The 18,298-nt window shown below is 48.8% G+C and overlaps 1 protein-coding gene across 5 annotated transcripts; it reads right to left on the bottom strand.

Annotated features, from left to right (window-relative positions):
• Positions 1-755: 755 nt before the first annotated feature.
• TARBP2 (TARBP2 subunit of RISC loading complex) lies at positions 756-15,026 on the bottom strand. 5 transcript variants are annotated; one of them, XM_053374058.1, is made up of 9 exons: positions 14,899-15,026; positions 11,108-11,277; positions 7,998-8,103; positions 7,374-7,457; positions 5,989-6,061; positions 4,701-4,818; positions 3,965-4,092; positions 3,268-3,460; positions 756-1,315 (listed from the first exon to the last, which is right to left on the bottom strand). In XM_053374058.1, the coding sequence occupies exons 1-9, from the start codon at positions 14,958-14,960 to the stop codon at positions 1,158-1,160; spliced, it is 1,092 nt and encodes a 363-aa protein (XP_053230033.1). In that variant the 5' UTR covers positions 14,961-15,026; the 3' UTR covers positions 756-1,157. The 5 variants fall into 5 exon arrangements, with proteins under 5 accessions (XP_053230033.1, XP_053230023.1, XP_053230015.1 ...); XM_053374048.1 differs by lacking the exon at positions 14,899-15,026 and adding an exon at positions 14,522-14,785 and having other exon boundaries at positions 5,989-6,058; XM_053374040.1 differs by lacking the exon at positions 14,899-15,026 and adding an exon at positions 14,522-14,784.
• Positions 15,027-18,298: the final 3,272 nt, after the last annotated feature.

Genomic DNA, 18,298 nt, shown 5'->3' on the forward strand with positions numbered 1-18,298 from the left:
AAGAGTCCCACAAAATTTCTTCACGAGGGAGGAGGATGGAGAGGAAAACCAGAGAAAATTACCCCCGTCTATAGCGACCCAACAGCTCCAGGGCCGCTTGGCTACCATTGGAGAGGAAGGAGCAATTTGAAGTGTGTCTCAGCAAATTAAACAAATGATGCTTTTGAGAAGGGAAAATTATTAGGGCTGCCATCTCTCCTTTGCCTTGGTCCCAAGCAAATTACTTGCCTCCATCTCACCCAGTATCTTGTTTCTAAGAGCAGCCACCCAAATGCCTCTGGAAAGCATATGATAATGCTAGCCGTGGGAGCATCCCCTGTATTCAGAAGTAACTGCCTTTTGGCCTGGATAGCTCCATTGGTTAGAGCGTAGTGTTGATAACACCAAGTTTGCAGGTTCAATTCCCTGCACTGCAGGTGGTTGGGTGAGATGAGCATCAGGGTCCCTTGCGACTCCACAATTCGATCATCTTTGACTGCTTCGACTCAGGAAGGAGGGGGAACGGAATGGATAATGGGACCATTCAATTCTGCCTCAGGGCCTCGGCCTGAGGCAGCAGTGGTCAGCAGGTGTACAATTCTAGATGTGCCTGTGGACAGCAACTGTGGGGAACCTGTAGCACCCCCCTTCCCCTGTCGTTGATGGTCTCCAACTCCCATCAGCCCCAGCTAGCATGGCCATTGACCAAGGATCATGGGAGTTGCAAGATCTGGAGGGGCGCAGACCCCCTCATCTCAGTGGGTAAAAGAAGACACTTTCTTATTAAAAAAAATCTGGTTTATTGCAACTCCCAGTTATGGCAGAAATGGTCAGTGTTTGTCCCTCCACAACGAGGAAAAAACCAAGGTGACTGGCATCAGGCGACCCACAGAGGTGGGACTAACCTGACCTCCCAGCAGCCCCCCCCCCAGCACTTAGCGCTCAGAGCTACAAGTCTCTGCGAGCCTAGTCTCTGCTGCAGGTACAGCAAACCCCTCTCCGAGTCTTGAATTCTGTTTTGAAACACAGCCCCCTCTCCACCTTCCACAGAACATCAGGGAGGTCGGTGCCCCTGCCCAAAAACGCTGGGCAAAAATAAGGTACATCCTTTAGCAGGCTGGAAGATGGAGACAAGCTGTTTTGGGGATTCCCGGGTGCCCAGAGTCTCCTGTGTGGCCTCACTTGCCCCCTGCCATGATCTTCAGGTACTGAAGGGCATTTCGGGCAGCATCTGCTCGCGCGGCATGGCGGGACATGGCTGAGCCGTGGCACACCGTGGTTGGCTGTGTCGAGAGCTCCACCAGGCACTGGTACAGGCCGCTTAAACTCATCTCATCTGCAGGGAGAGAAAAGGTACCGCATCATCCAGGCCAGCAAAACAACATCTCTGCATACAGCCTTCTCTGTCTGGAAAGTTCAAGGTGGGTACTAACTTTATGGGACGCAGGTGGCGCTGTGGGTTAAACCACAAAGCCTAGGACTTGCCGATCAGAAGGTCGGCGGTTCAAATCCCCGCAACAGGGTGAGCTCCCATTGCTTGGTCCCTGCTCCTGCCAACCTAACAGTTCAAAAGCATGTCCAAGTGCAAGGCGGGAAGGTAAACGGCGTTTCCATGCACTGCTCTGGTTCGCCAGAAGCGGCTTAGTCATGCTGGCCACATGACCCGGAAGCTGTACGCCGGCTCCCTCGGCCAATAAAGCGAGTTGAGCGCCACAACCCCAGAGTCGGCCACGACTGGACCTAATGGTCAGGGGTCCTTTTACCTTTACTAACTTTCTACATGTGAAAAGGATCTAGGGGTCTTGGTGGACCACAAGCTTAACATGAGTCAACAGTGTGATGCAGCAGCAAAAAAAGCTAATGCTACTCCTGGCTACATCTACAGAAATATAGCGTCCAGATCAAGGGACGTCAGTCCTACTGTATTCTGCCTTGGTCAGAACACAGCTGGAATACTGTGTCCAATTCTGGGTTCCACGATTTAAGAAGGATGTTGACAAGCTGGGACGTGTGCAGAGGAGGGCAGCCAAGATGGCCAAGGGCCTGGAAACCAAGCCATATGAGGAACAGTTGAAGGAGCTGGATATGTTTAGCCTGAAAGACTGAGAGGAAATCTGACTGCCATCTTCAAACATCTTAAGGGCTGTCACATGGAAGATGGAGCAAGCTTGTTTTCTCCTGCTCTTGAGGTAGGACTCAAACCAATGGATTCAAGGTACAAGAAAGGAGATTCCAACTAAACATCAGGAAAAAACTTCTGACAGTAAGAGCTATTTGAAGGTGGAACGGTCTCCCGCGGGAGGCTGTGGACTCTCCTTCCTTGGAGGTTTTTAAGCAGAGCTTGGATGGCCAACTGTCAGGGATGCTTTAGCTGTGTTTCCTGCACTGCGGGGGGCTGGACTAGATGACCCTTAGGGTCTCTTCCAACTCTGCAATTCTATGAAGATTAAAACAGGTTGGTTCTTCAAATGGAAGAATTCAATTTAATTCAAATTCGGCATCTTCGGATTAAAGCACAGCAGAGCAAGAGGAAAGCAAAATGTGCACATTTCCTAATGCTCAAGTCTGGGGACAGTGGATGTACGGAGGCAGAAGGAACTGTTGATTCACAGGCTGGCATAAATTGGGATGTCGCAGCTCACTTCCCTTTCCATTCCCACAGGGCAACTGGCCTTATATGGCTGGAGTCAGGCCCCCATGACCCAGTGCTGGGCAAGTAACGATGCTACAGCAGATATTAATGTAAGTCATCTGTCAGTTCCCTTTCATGTGGGGAGAGGGACTTGGCAGGGTTCTCAGCACATAACCATGAGGAAGACAAAAGGGCAGAGGCACAATAACATCTTATTTTTAGTTATTTTAGAAAATAAGAAATGGGGGTGGGGAGTCCCTGGAAGCCACAAAATACCTTGCAATGTGGGCTTATGTGGTCCATAGGCTTCGCCACACCTGGTAAAGTGATGAATGCCAAAGTTCTGTCCCCAAGTCTAGCTTGTGCCCTGACCAAAGCCTTTGCTTGCCCTGCAGTGGATTACTGAGACAGAATCCAAGCTCCTCCCAGGTTATTTTCTTGAGTGGTCATGTGGGTAGCTTTCCACTTGCCAGGGTACTTCTGGGTGGTTTTTTGGGTCACTTGACTGCTCAACTTGCAAGCAGAAAATATAAATTTTCGCACATTCAAATCAATAAGGATGCACACATTCGCAGGGGGCCTTTCGGAAAAGTTAGGGTCTGGCCGTTCTCTCAAGGAAAGCAATTCCTCCCCCTCCCCTGTGCCTCATTATTTACCGATGTCAAGGTAGCTAATATCAAAGCTCTGTTCTTCAGACAGCTCCTGCAAAAGGCTGCAGAACCCAGCATTCAGCACTCCCAGGGGATGGCTTTTGAGGTGCAGAATCTTCTCCCCGACTGAGTTGCGCAGAGAGTCCCAGGTGCAGCCAGACCCCCGACCCTTTACTCCATCCACCTTGGTTCCTGCAATCTGAAGAGCGGAAGAGAGAAAGATCGAACACGGGTTGGATGTCTCTTCCGGCTGCGCACCTTCCATCGTTCTCAGCAAGGCACAGCTCCCTCCCTGCCTTCCCAGGTGGTCCTGACCAAGAAGCGAGAGGCCACAACCTCTGCAGGTTTCCTCAAGCAACTCTCGTGGCCACGGCTTCATCCTAACCCAGGAATGGGGGAACTGTGGCCCTCAAGATGTTTTTGGGGTTCCCAAGTTGGGACTCCCAAGGGATTCGGTGGAGACCATCAGATCAAGCGGCCACTGATGGAGCCTTATCCTCCATGAATTTATCTAATTTTCTTACAAAGCCATCCAAGTTAGTGGCCATCACTACTTCTTCCTTAATTTGCCGAAGAGGCTGCTCCCCTCTTCAGAGCAAGTTCCTAGTTTCTGCAAAGCCTGCCAGGCCCCATCAGCAAGCTGCATAATAAGCTCATCTATGGCTGCCCGACTCTGGCTTCTCCCCCCACTGCTCAGACTCACAATAGAGAACTGGTCTTCCTCCATTTCGGCCTCACTGCCCTCTCGCGGGTCCAGAGGCACGTTATGAATCCGCACCAGCATCTTGGCTGCGGCGTTGCGCTTGGCCAGTTTTTTGGAGGTGCCGCTGCCTAGAGAGAGAAGAAATGGCAAAAGGGTGATCTGGAAGGGGGCTGTGATATGTTGAAAGAGGACAGGGCAGAGAAGGGTAGGGGACAGCCTGGGCTGCAAGGGGACTGCAAGAGCCTACACCTCTTCCCGATTCCCTCAGCCTGACTGCTGTTTTTTTTAGCTCCTGTGCATTGATCCTGCCTTGCAGCCCATCCACCCTGCCTGACGCAGAAAGCACAACAGCAGCTGTTAAAGAGCTTGTTTTTACATAACTGACACAGCTTGTCCTCTTGCAAACGGTGTGGGGTTCTGTTTGGCGCAGAAGCTTTGCAGCCAAACGGGGAGCCTAACTTGAGCGCCTGCAGAGCTGCCACACTTGGCCTATGGGACTGCAGTTGTGCACTCCTGGTCCTTACAGCCCAGATCATAGTCTCCCAAGTCCTCTCTGGCTGCAGCTCAATGCTTTCCCTCTGATTTCCTGCATTCCTCTTGTCAGATGCATTGGCCCTGGCCTCCGAAGTTCTAAGGAGCCTTTATGGGAAAACTCCCAATCACGCACAGGGCACTGCAAATCACAAACAGTTTAAAAGCATGAGCAGATGGGGACTCAAGTCCGCTGATGCTGTACCTATTTCAATGAACCTTTCAACCCGGCAGGTCATGGTGAATTCCTTGCGGTGCGCTGGCCCTGACTCCTGAGTGACGGTGTATTCGGGGAGCCGCCAGCCCTTCTGCACCACCAGCTCCTGGCGAGAGAGAGACAGCTTTAGAAAAGCACTCGCCTCTTCCTTTCTGTGCCTGGATTCCTGGAGGGAATGGCAGCTCAGGACACTTACCATTGCAGTGGAGGCAGCTAAAGCAGCAGTTTGGGCATAAGCCAAATTAAATTAGGCAGTACTTATTTCTGGAGAAAGCACATATGCAGGGCTGTAAAGTGTAACTGGGAGGAAAATCAAGACAGGGTACTGAAGCCTTGCTATACAGTCATGTTGGGATCTGAGAGTGGTTTGCCAAAAGGTGGGTGGATACAGACCTACAGACTATTAGTAGTTCTGAATGATGCAGCAAATGGGAGCAGCATTCTGCTTCCAGCGTCAAGGCTTCTGCTCAAAATCCTGTTTGTCACCTCTGTTTGGAATCCACTTGGAGGTGGGTGTGCCCAATTTCGTTCCAGAGCTACAGCAAATACATGTTCTTCCTATCCTAAATTCCATGAGCAAAAAAGCTTTGTGTGCACATCCAAGCATGCCTAACTTATATGGCTTCAAAAGCTGCTCCCATACCAAAGAGACTTTTGAAAAAGTGCTGGATGGTGACACCAAATTTTCCCTTTGGGATGCCAGCTTGCATTCCAAAACCAGGACTTTAGGGTAGCCTTAAAAAGGTAAAGGGACCCCTGACCATTAGGTCCAGTCACGGACGACTCTGGGGTTGTGGCGCTCATCTCGCTTTACTGGCTGAGGGAGCCGGCGTACAGCTTCTGGGTCATGTGGCCAGCATGACTAAGCCGCTTCTGGCGAACCAGAGCAGCGCACGGAAACGCCGTTTTACCTTCCCACTGGAGCGGTACCTATTTATCTACTTGTACTTTGAGGTGCTTTCGAACTGCTAGGTTGGCAGGAGCAGAGACCGAGCAATGGGAGCTCACCCCGTCACGGGGATTCGAACCACCAACCTTCTGATCGGCAAGCCCTAGGCTCTGGGGTTTAACCCACAGCGCGACCAAACAAGCAACGAGAAGAACGGGGTGGGGAATGAAACAGGCGATCGGTAGGACAAGGTGCTGCTGGGAAGTACCCTTTCTCCTGTAGGGCAAAGTCTGGATCTACCAACTTCTGACTAAGCTCACTCACCGATACCCCTCCTCCTGTAAGCGCTTGGGGCTCAAGGAAGCCACAGCCGAGAGAGCGACCTACCTGCAGGGCGCCAACTGGGTTGCACTCCGACTGCTGTGGTGATACTGGGGACTTCATGTCCATTGCGGAACTTCTAGGTAAAAAGAGGACATAAGGTGAAGGATTCTCCCTGGTGGTTCTGCTGACCCAAATCCGAACACCCCGCCCACGCTACAAAGTAGGCAGAGGTAGGTAACATAGGAGGCCATCTGGGGAGGGGAAGCTGAGAAGGGGCCTCGTCAAAGAGAGCCTTGCCTACAACTGGCGCTAGAGCTAGGCGATGTCAGCTTTTCTACATTGTGACGTATCACCACTTAAACCTCATGCTATAGCTATACATTGTGGTGTTGAAAAGGAAGGAAGATCGGCCCCACGAGATGCTGGGGTGAAACCACCACAGCTCCCCCCGCCACCAACACCCGGCACAGGGAGGAAGGAGGCAGCAGCCTGAGAAGGCAAGCCACAGGTAAGCCCCACCCACGATATACTGTAGGCTGATGGTGCAATTGTACTCTGGCCCTCAAACCATGAGGACAATGTAGCGACACATCACCCAGGCCTAGTTGGTGCTCCACTGTAGGGCAAGGCATGGACCCTCCTCCAATCAGTGTTAAGAGGGGAGTTGGTGGTAGACTGAAAGGGGGTCTTCCTACTAACCACCACACAGACACCCATAGCCTGTGTCTCCAGGGGCAAGCAAGATCTTTTACTTCCCCTCCTGTAGCATCTCCACCTCCATCGTTCTGCCCAGACACTGAGGTCCAGCGCCGAGGGCCTTCTGGCGGTTCCCTCGCTACGAGAAGCCAAGTTACAGGGAACCAGGCAGAGGGCCTTCTTGGTAGTGGCACCCGCCCTGTGGAACGCCCTTCCAGCAGATGTCAAAGAGAAAAATAACTACCAAACTTCAGGTTTCAGGTTAAGAACGGACCTCCAGAACGAATTAAGTTCTTAACCCAAGGTACCACTGTATCTGACTTTTAGAAGGCATCTGAAGGCAGCCCTGTTTAGGGAAGCTTTTAATGTTTAATAGGTTATTGTATTTTAGTGTTCTGTTGGAAGCCGCCCAGAGTGGCTGGGGAAACCCAGCCAGATGGGTGGGGTATAAATAATAAATTATTATTATTATTATTATTATTATTATTATTATTATTATTATTATTTTGAGTGTAGAATACCTGCTGGAATGTGTACCCACCCCACACCCAAGCTGATGCTCTGCAGCCCATGGGAAAACCACTGGGGGGGGGGGAAGGAAGGTCAGACACAAGGGAAGGACCTGCCACAGGCACCAGCTTGTTCCAGTATGCACTGATGGCCTATGGGGAAATTTGGGTGCATGAGAAGCAGCCAGAGGACTCTGGGCAGCCCACTCCTTGTGCTTTTGTCTTTCGCTTCCATCCCATTACCTGGGAGACGAAACCGGCAAGGTGGGTACGGGCGCGTTGACTGGAGCGGTGGTCTGAGCCAAGGGCTCTAGAGAGAAAGGAGAGCTTCGGAATACAAGGTGACAAAATTAAAGCACGCTCAGTAGCAGGAGCGCATGCAGTGGAAGAAACTTCCCGAAATGAGAGACTGCTCCCGTGTCATCCCCCGGAACTTGGGTGCAGGCCCTTCCTGTTCTCTAGCAAGGCTCCCTCCACCCAAACTCCCCTCAACCGCAGAGGCCTGTGCAACAATGCTCAATGCTGAACTCTCCTGTTCCCATGACTGTGCACAATCTGTGCACCTGTGACTGTGCTGCTCGATTTGCATCACGGAATGCAAACCACAGATTTCAACTTCTTCTTTTAAAGTTTCTGTCCCTCATTGGCCTGGTTTGCACGTGACACAAAGTCAGCACTTACTGGCTTTACTGGCTTACTTATCAACAACCTTTTTGTCCTAACTGCCCGCAAATTACCTTTCATAGACAGTAAGCAACTAGAGAGGATGTTGTAGACCGAAGATTCCCTGGGGATTTCATTTTCTAATAAGTGCATGGGAGAAGGGGGGGATTCCGGCCTTCTGTACAGACTGTGCATAGCCCTCACCTGCCTTCTTCCACTGCTGCTGGCTCCAACATGTTTCCTCCCTTGAGAAGCCGGAGTGCCACCTCTGCTGCCTTGTGCTTGGCTGCTTTTTTGCTAGGGCCTTGGCCTAAGGACAGGAGAAGGGAGAGAAAGCGAGTCGGGACACAAGGATCCAAGGGCGACTCGGAAGGGCAAACACAGAAACTTATTTATATCCCGGCCTTCCCGGGAGGTAGCATATATGGGACTTCCAGGCCGACCAGACCCAGGTGCAATCCGCACTGAAGCTCCTTTTGTTTGCAAAGTGTCACTGTGCTGGTATTTTTCACAAATGCAGCACATGGACAGAGCACAGCGCTGCATCTCATTTGCAACAGCATTCCATACTATATGCCACTGTGAACTGCAATAAGGAGCAGAGTGGGAAGAGGGTGGTGCCTGAAAGCTCACTCTTTCTCCTACATCCCCATGCACTTCCATGCCTCCACAGACAGTTAAGATCTGAGGGAACACGCTTCCAAGTTAAGCAAACATGCACATTTAGAAGTAACGTATAAAAAAATAAAATGAACTATGACCGTCCAGTCACTGAGAGTAAAATTTAATTCCTACAAATTCACTCCCACCCCTGCTGAAGTCAAATGCTAATGACAGGCTAGAGGGAAGAAGGGGCTGAGTGCCTTTTGCAGGATCCAAGCCACTCCGGCTGATAGTAGTAATATAACAGAATGAGGCTAATTACCATTAAAATCACTGCGAAAGAAATAACACAAGTAAAAAAGTTGTGAATGTAGTTGTGAAAAATCATGGAATAAAGGAGTAGAAATTGTGGTATTATTGCTTGTTGGGGCAGGTGCCATGTATATAGGCAAAGAGTAGCAGTATCATCAGGGGGAAATGCTGGGCTTTAGCAAGGCTGTGCACAGCCCTGTTCTTAAAAGACCTACATTGGCTCCCAGTACGTTTCCGAGCACAATTCAAAGTGTTGGTGCTGACCTTTAAAGCCCTAAATGGCCTCGGCCCAGTATACCTAAAGGAGCGTCTCCACTCCCATCGTTCTGCCCGGACACTGAGATCCAGCGCTGAGGGCCTTCTGGTGGTTCCCTCACTGCGAGAAGCCAAGTTACAGGGAACCAGGCAGAGGGCCTTCTCGGTAGTGGCACCCTCCCTGTGGAACGCCCTCCCACCAGATGTCAAAGAGAACAACAACTACCAGACTTTTAGAAGACATCTGAAGGCAGCCCTATTTAGGGAAGCTTTTAATGTTTGATGCATTAGAGGATTTTAATATTTTTTTGGAAGCTGCCCAGAGTGGCTGGGGAAGCCCAGCCAGATGGGCGGGGTACAAATAATAAATTATTATTATTATTATTATTATTATTATTATTATTATTATTCAAACCACATACAGAATCTGTCATTGCAGCTATGTATGACATCACAATCAGGCCTTGGCAACCCAACTGTCGCCTGAGAAGAAGTCAGCCAGGTCTAGGTAGAGGCTCCCTTCAAAGCCTGCAGCTCCACCAATCTGCCCTAATCTGCCTCTTGATTATATCTTGTTACAGCTCTGCATGACTTTCTAAGAAGAGTCTGCTGGGTCAAGTTAATGGAGCAACTAGTCCAGCATCCTGTTCTCTTGATGGTCAGCTGACAGTAGGCCAATGAGCTCTCCAATAAAAGCTGCCAGGAGCCCAGCAGTGAGAAACCCAACCCTGTGAGGACATCTGGTGAGTGTGACAGAACAAACAAGCAGCTCAAGGTCTGAAGTTCTGAGAGGAAGAGGGTACCAAACAGGTTACAAAAAGAAGTCTAGAAACTAGCATCTCCTGCATTCTACTCCCCAAATCTAGAAGTGAGTTAGGTGTAGTGAGTCAGGTTCTCCAACCTGGTACCCTCCAGTTGTTGCCAGAATACAACCCAGAAAAACTACCTTGGAATGTGCTGCTGCTGCCACGCTGGTGGGTTAAGAAGCCCCTTTGCAGAGAGAGTAAGTCAACTGGCACAGGGCAGATATTTTGAATCACTGTGTTTACACTGAATTGTGATTGATTGATTGATTGACAAATTGATTTTGTTTTTGCTTTGTTTATATGCTACTGTGCTCTTGATACGATTATGATTATGGTTAGTGCTTGCTAATTTTTACAGCTATTATTATGGTGGGCTGCTTTGAGCTCAACTGTAGTTGGAAAAGCAAAACATAGTGGGGAAGGAGAGCTGAAGATAATGCCAATATATTCCACATCTGGAAACCAATGTGCCCCTTTGGTTTCAGATAGTACATGGGTAGACGAGTCTATAAGGCCTGATGTATATTTTGCTCTAGGAGGCTTAGTTGGGTCAGAATTGAGTATACACTTCCAAAGATAATGCTCAGTACAATACTTCTGGTAAATGAGCCACCATAGCCACTAGAGGGCTGTGAAAATTTGTGTCCCGGGCTTTTTAGACTTGTCTACCCATGTATTATCTGAAACCAAAGGGGCACATTGGTTGCCAGATGTGATTTTTTTTCAGCTCCCCTACCCCTCTAATACACATGTCAAATCAAACCAAATCATGCCAGATGGGGCTGTTAAGAGAAGTTTGTGTCCAACAACATCTTGAAAGGCCACAGATTCCCTATCTGTGGCCTAAAAGGTTCCAATTTATTTATTTTTTGTATTAGGGGGGAGGGACGTTATGTTCAGCTCAACAGCCAGCTCAGAACCCCATGCAATGGATTCTGGCAGGTGAGCATGACAACCCATCTATCAGTTATGTGACATCATAATGATGTTGTGTTCTTGACAAGTGGGTGTAGGATCTGGCCCATGGAACCAAAGATTCCCCACTCCTGGATAAAAGGTAAGGGGACCAGAGTGCTAAAGAGGAGCTTGTATTATAGGGAGTCCCTCAAAGTAGGTGCAAACCCAAAGTTAACTGGAAGCAGGCAGAAGGCCCAGTTCAAAAGCACAACTGGAGAAACTCCATCTCCTTTCTGCTGCTGAGACAAATATGAAAGACCGTAGAAGACATGCAATCTTCTCTATCCTACCCCCAGATATGAGAGGAGTTCTCCTCTCCTCTTCCTCCCCTGCTCAAATTCTACTTGTTTATCCATACTCCCGTTCTTTACCACAACTAACCGGTGCAGCTGATGTCTCCAACAGTGACGCGAAAGGTGAAGTTGGGCTGATGTGCTTGTCCCTCGGCTTTCAGTAGATCGTACACAGGGGTTTTGCCTATGCGTGTCCCATACTCCTGCAGCAGGCTGATAGGGGTCTTGCCAGGGTTGGACGCCAGCATTTGCTCTATACTGAGGGTCAAAAGGAGACAAGGTTGGATCTTAGAAGCCACCTTACTCTTCCACCGGGGCTCCTTGTACCTAGTAGTATTTCTCTGTCTTTCATGAGTCCATCGTCTGCAACAAAGGATGTGCTTGTCTCTTCCCCCGACACCTTCTGTCATTGGTGGGAGCCTCCAAAACTCCCACAGAGATTTCACTACTGCCAAAGTCCCTTCAACAGCATGTACAATCAGGTCAGCCCACCCCTCCCAGCTTCATGGACCAGAGGTCCTAGTGAGGGCGGGAGGGATAAGAAAGCAGGAAAGAAATGAAGGTTACACCCCAAAGATTTCTTAATGCAGATTACTTAGCTCTTGTTGTCTTTTAACCGGGATAAGTACGGTCTTTCAATGCATTATTATGAGTGACGTGGGGTTTCTAATTTAGGAAGTATGGAAAAGTTACCTTGCTGGATCAGACAAAAAGCAAGAACGGCCAGCCTGATGCTCACAAAAATAGAATTGGGGAGGGACAGGGTACCTGTTGCTGGGGCTACAACTCGCATCATCCCTACCAACTGGTCTTGCAGGCGGGTCTGATAAGAGATGGCATCCAACAACATCTGCAGGACCACAGCTTCTCCTCTCCAGCATAAAGGCAGCAGCCATTGTTTCGTGTTAGTAAGTTTCCTGGTACAAGCAAGCTCAGTTTTGCTATGATGGCTAAACAGCCACTGAGAAAACCAAAATCCTTATAAGCCTTGATTCCAGAACACTTGAAGAACAAATGTTCAATCATACAATCTCCCTTATCTCCCTTTCCTGAGCAAGATGAACCAGATCCAGGGGCTCTTGGAGGAAACTGATATTTCCTCAGTTTCCTAGGCTCAGTTTTGGCACAGAAACAGCTTTGGTTGCCCTGTCAGGAGATACAGGGAATATGTGTCCCTGTTAATTCTCCTTGACCTCTCAGCGGCTTTTGATACCATTGACCATGCTATCCTTCTGAAGCAGCTGTCCCAAGTTAGGGGTGGGTGACACCACTTTGCAAATGGTTCCAGTCCTACTTGGATGGTTGTTCCAAGGGTGTTGCTTGGGGAGTGTTTTTCAGCCCTGTGGAGCCTTCAATATGGGCTTCCACAGGGTTCAGTCCTAACCCCTATGCTGTTTAACATCAAGTTATCAGCAATATGCTGATGATACTCAGCTCTACTCATTTACATCTGCAGATGAGGCAGCAGAAGTGCTGGACTAGTATCTAGCCTTAGATCATGGGCTGGATAAAAGCCAATGAACTGAAACTCAAATCCAGATAAGACTGAGGCATTGTTAGTGGATGGTTCCCCAGGCCAGATGACTGGGAGGTTGCCTGCTCTTGATGTGATTACACTTCCTCTGGAGGAGTGGGTATGTAGCTTGGGGGTACTCCTGGACCCTTTGCTGTCACTTGAGACTCCGGTGTCCTCAGTGATGTTGAGTGCCTTCCATCAGCTTTGGCTGGTGGCCCAGCTGCACCCCTATCAGGACAGGGATAGCCTAACTACTGTTGTCTATGCTCTAGTAACCTTGAGGTTAGATTACTGCAATGTGTTATACGTAGGGCTGTCTCTGAAGAAGTTTTGGAAACTTTAGCTAGTGCAGACTTCAGCGGCCAGGTTGCTCACTGGGAAAGACAGTTTGAGCACATTACACTGATCCTGGTCTGACTGCACTGGCTACCAATTAGTTTCTGGGCCCAATTCAAAGTGTTGGTTTTGACCTAAAAGGTAAAGGTACCCCTGCCCGTACGGGCCAGTCTTGACAGACTCTAGGGTTGTGCGCTCATCTCACTCTAGAGGCCGGGAGCCAGCGCTGTCCGCAGACACTTCCGGGTCACGTGGCCAGCGTGACGAAGCTGCTCTGGCGAACCAGCACCAGAGCAGCACACGGAAACGCCGTTTACCTTCCCGCTATAAAGCGGTCCCTATTTATCTACTTGCACTTAGGGGTGCTTTCGAACTGCTAGGTGGGCAGGAGCTGGGACCGAACAACGGGAGCTCACCCCGCCGCGGGGATTCGAACCGCCGACCATGCGATCGGCAAGTCCTAGGCGCTGAGGTTTTACCCACAGCGCCACCCGCGTCCCATTGACCTATGGAGCCTTAAATGGCTCAGGATTGCAATACCTCAAAGACCACCTCTTTCCATATGAACCTACCTGAACCCTGAGATCATTCTCTGAGGCCCTTCTTCATGCGCCTCCTTTATTTTTGTTATGTATCTTGTGTTTCTATCTAGTCATTTTATGCTGTGAACCACCCTGAGACCTGCGGCTATAGGGCAGTATACAAATTTAATAAATAATACAAGCTTCCATCAAAATAAACTGCTGCTGACTTGCAGCTCTGTGCCCCTTTTGTTGTTGTTTAGTCGTTTAGTCGTGTCCGACTCCTCGTGACCCCATGGACCAGAGCACGCCAGGCACTCCTGCCTGTTGTCTTTGTCCATGGAGTTTTCTTGGCAGGGATACTGGAGTGGCTTGCTCCACTGTGCCCCCTTACAATACGGTAAGTCTTAACGAAGTCATTAACGCTTATCTTTGCTGAGGCACTTCTATGTACACCTACTTGGGAGTAAGCCCCTCAGTGGCACCGAGGTCCCTATAAACATGCAGAAAGCTGGTGCGGTCCCAGGAAATAGTTTCCACAGAATTGTGGAGTGAGGAAGGAACGTGAGGGTCCCCTATACAGTGGTACCTCAGGTTAAGTACTTAATTCGTTCTGGAGGTCCGTACTTAACCTGAAACTCTTAACCTGAAGCATCACTTTAGCTAATGGGGCCTCCCACTGCCACCACTCCGCTAGAGCACGATTTCTCTTCTCATCCTGAAGCAAAGTTCTTAATCTGAGGTACTATTTCTGGGTTACAGTGATATCTCAGGTTAAGTACTTAATTCGTTCCGGAGGTCCGTACTTAACCTGAAACTCTTCTTAACCTGAAGCATCACTTTAGCTAATGGGGCCTCCTGCTGCCGTTGCGCTGCCGCTGCACGATTTCTGTTCTCATCCTGAAGCAAAGTTCTTAACCCGAGGTACTATTTCTGAGTTAGCGGAGTCTGTAACCTGAAGCGTATGTAACCTGAGGTACCACTGTACTCCAACATCCTCGCACTGCGGGAATCTTTTGCCCAGCGTGGGACTCCAACCCACAACCCTGGGATTACGAGTCTTGCGCTCTTCCAATGGAACCACTCTATCTGGATAGGAAAGGCAGACAACAAGGCTGCGCTCCTATACCTGTCCTCTTGGGACTCAGCCACGACAGGCATCTGGATAGACAGGTGCAGGACTGTTCTGAAGACGGAGTTGTCCTCTAGACTGCGCACCCCTAGGGAGAGGCAGGATGGGTCGCTGTCGCCCCCAACCCCATCCCTCTTAGTCGGGACCCATCCTCTGTCCGAGTCCCTCCTGCCATTATTGCCCAGGCCATAGGTGATGCCCCGCTTGGGCCTTCCCGTTATCATGGCAGCGTAGGCCCGAGCGCTGCTTCTTCCAGGAGGGGTATCCTAGCAACGGCGCTCTAGGGGGCGGGGCTTCCCTCCTGCTGCCTCCCTCCCTCGCCCCGCCCCTCCCCGCCCGTCTCTTAGCAACGGGGCGCGGGCGGATTCCTTCACCTGGGGAAGCCGCCGCAGCTCCTCGCGCTCCCGCAAGGCTCCTCCGCCTCCTCCTCGCTCATTCCCTCCTCCTGCCCCGCCGCCGCCGCCGCCACCGCAACGCCCGCCGCCCGCCAGCCCGGTTCACAATGGCCGGGAGAGAGGAAGCGGCGGCCCTGGCGCCACCCCGCCGCCACGGCCGCCTCCGGAGCGCTGCGAGGCGCATCCTGGAAGTTGGAGTCCGGCGCTGGGCCCAGGCCGCGAGACGGCTTCGGTATGGAGACTACGACTCCCAGAAGGCCGTTCGGCCGCACAGCGAGCAGAGGCCGGGCCTTGTCCCGCGTTGCACGCTGGGAGAAGTAGTCTCCGAGGGTCATAGATACAGCGACAGACAAATAGGTATTATTTCATTCGCTTGCCGTCAGTACAGGTAAACGTTGCTATCAGTGCTGGATTTAAGTATAAGCTAAACAAGCTATATCTTAGGGCTCTCTTGCCCCCCCAAAAAAGTAAAGAAAAAAACTGGATGTACATTTCCAAAATATAAGATAAAAAAGAAATAAGATAAAACCTACATACAGCAACAGTGTTTTGTGTTGTGTAGGCTCCTGTGATGTAAGTAATGGGCCCTGTCTGCTACCCTGCTCCCTAAAATATCACTGGTTTGCACATTTCTGTATGTAGGGTGCCTAAATTCTGCTGTTTATAATTATTACTAGTTTGCATCATATATTTACACCTATTATTATTTCATGTTACAGCAAGTTGCATGTTACAGCAAGTTTCTAGAGACTAGATTGTGAGTCTTTGTAAATTGTGTTTCTAAAGAAACTTTTGTTATTGCCAAATGCCAATGTGTTTGCATTATTAAGTTTGTTATGAATAAAAAATCATTTTAAGTTAGAGCTTAATAATTATTTCACTATTAATATACTTCTTCTTAATTTTATTTCACTGTTAATATACTTCTTAATTGTATTTCAGTTCAACAATTACTTTGATAAAATACATATTTTGTTATGTGCAAGTGGCTTTAGATACCTATTAGGTCCATAAATTACCATATAGCATATATTCAACACAAAAAACAGCAACAATTTCTTGTTGACAAAGGACAGCTGGACATATAAAGGGTGCCATTACCTTCAGTAGCTTAGGGCCTTATCAAACCTAAATCCGGCCCTGGTTGCCATGGGCGTAGACAGGGTTTTTGTTAAGGGGGTGGGGGCAAAAGGTTGTTGAGCTATTTTTGGGGAGATCACCTAAAAAGTTGTTGTGCTTCATTGGGAGATCACGGGTAAAAATCCCCCGCAAAATATGACATTACGGGAGGCAGGCTTCTTCTGGGGGGGGGGTAAAACTACAGTTAATTGAGGTTTTTTTTAATGCATTTCAATCATTTCTGAGGTCTACGCCCATGAACGTTGCATACTGTTAAGGCACCTGGTACAAGTACCTACACCCTGCCAAAGCGACGCTCGGCTTAAACACAATAATGATGGATGAAGCCACCAGTGAAACAAGGAATAATAGAATTGGAAGAGACCACACGGGTCATCTAGTCCAAACCCCTACAACGCAGGAATCTTTTTCCCACATTAGGGTCTCAAACCCTCAAACCCATAAGAGCTTCATGCTCTGCCGACTGAGCTATCCAAGGTAACTTGGGTTCATGACCGATTGGTAAGTTAACTGACAATAAAGTTTCTGGTGTAATAAACGTAAATCTGCCCTTATTCCTTTGTGGGGGACACAAAAGCCCTTATAGAGTCCTTTGTAGGTTCTCCATCCGTCAGAGAAAAGAACAGAGGCAAACCAGAGAATATTGAGAAGCAAAGCAGCTCGTAAGCCTGATCTTTATTGAACTGTTGTAACAGGGTGCTCCCCTCACTCGCAGGAGAAGGCAGAGGACTCAGAACCAAGGTGTGTCCGCCCTTATATAGACATTTTAAATTGCCCGCCTTGGAGTCCAAGACCACCCCCAGAAACATCATGCCTATATCACAGAAGGGGTGTAGCTCAAGACTACCATCCCAGATATATCATACCTACATCACAGAAAGGGCGGTCTAGAGTGTGTTGTTTACCTCCTGTCTGGCAGGTTACCTGTTAATGCTTACTTGATTGGATACCCTGGGGAGCCTGGCCAGTCTTTTGTAATAACAAATGCTTAGTTCCTAAGCCAGGTCACAGGCTCACCCTATTCATACACAGATATACCCTTAAGACAGGTTTTGTGAATGAAAAGATAATGGGGAGGCTCCTCCATTTTCCTTTGACCTTGCAGAGAAAACCTTTGGTCAGTTTGGGAGTCAAAATGGTTCCAGGGCTGTTTTCCTGTGCTGCTTCAGACATGTGGTTTATATATTTATGTACGTGTTTGCTTGGTACATTTATGAACATTTATATTATATTATGTGTGTGTGTGTGTGTGTGTGTGTGTGTGTGTGTATAAAAAAAGACCTTAATTTTTTTATTTCACTGGTACTGGTTTTCCTCCACTCCAAGGAGCTGTCTCAAATGCAGTTTAGCTGGGAAGGGCAGATGACATAAAGCTGGCATACAGGCTAGACAACATACAACTGGCTCCCACATCTCCCCTCCAGAGGAGGCCAACAGCAGCACAAACACAAATATTGTGGAGGGCAATTATAGTCTCTTCCCCAGCCTCCTGGAAGTACCAACTGCTGGTGCAGGTCTTTGCTGCACTTATGGGAGTGGGGGAAATCTTAACCTCTTTAAAGTAAAGTCAACGGATTTAATGGAATTATTCCCAAGTAAGTGTATACTGTATAGAATTTGCAGTCTGCAGCTTGACACGAAGCTTAAGGATGTGTAACTACAGCTGTGTGTACACTGGAGCATTTATGTGTACATGAGTCACTGTTTTCCTGTGAAAGATTATGCACACATGAGGCACTTTCAGTTTTAGGACTCCAAACTTGATGTTTCCCTGCCCACACTAGTGGGCAGTGTTTGATGGATTATAGAACAATCCCAAAAGCCATGTTGGCTCCTAATGATTCTAAATATTTCCTCTGCAGAAGGAAAGACCTCAGAGAAACCTTTCCCAGTAGTTCTTTTCACTTGCAAATCCTACAAATCCTGTCTTAAGGACATATTTTGTGTATGAACCCTCTGACCTGGATTCAAGAACTGAGGTATTTACCATTTTGAAAGAATAACCCAGACTGGACAGGGAATGCATTCAGTGACCATTACCAGGTATCTTGTCAGGCAGAAGTCAAGCCACACCTTCAAATTTCTGTTGTAGACCACCTCTTTCCGTGACCTATGGATGATGCTTTTGGGGTGGTCTTTGGCTAGGGGGCTGGGCAATTTCTAAAGTCTTATTTAAAACTACAGTGGTACCTCGGGTTAAGTACTTAATTCGTTCCGGAGGTCCGTTCTTAACCTGAAA

The sequence above is a fragment of the Podarcis raffonei genome, chromosome 2 (assembly GCF_027172205.1).
Source record: "Podarcis raffonei isolate rPodRaf1 chromosome 2, rPodRaf1.pri, whole genome shotgun sequence".
NCBI classification, from domain to species: domain Eukaryota; kingdom Metazoa; phylum Chordata; class Lepidosauria; order Squamata; family Lacertidae; genus Podarcis; species Podarcis raffonei.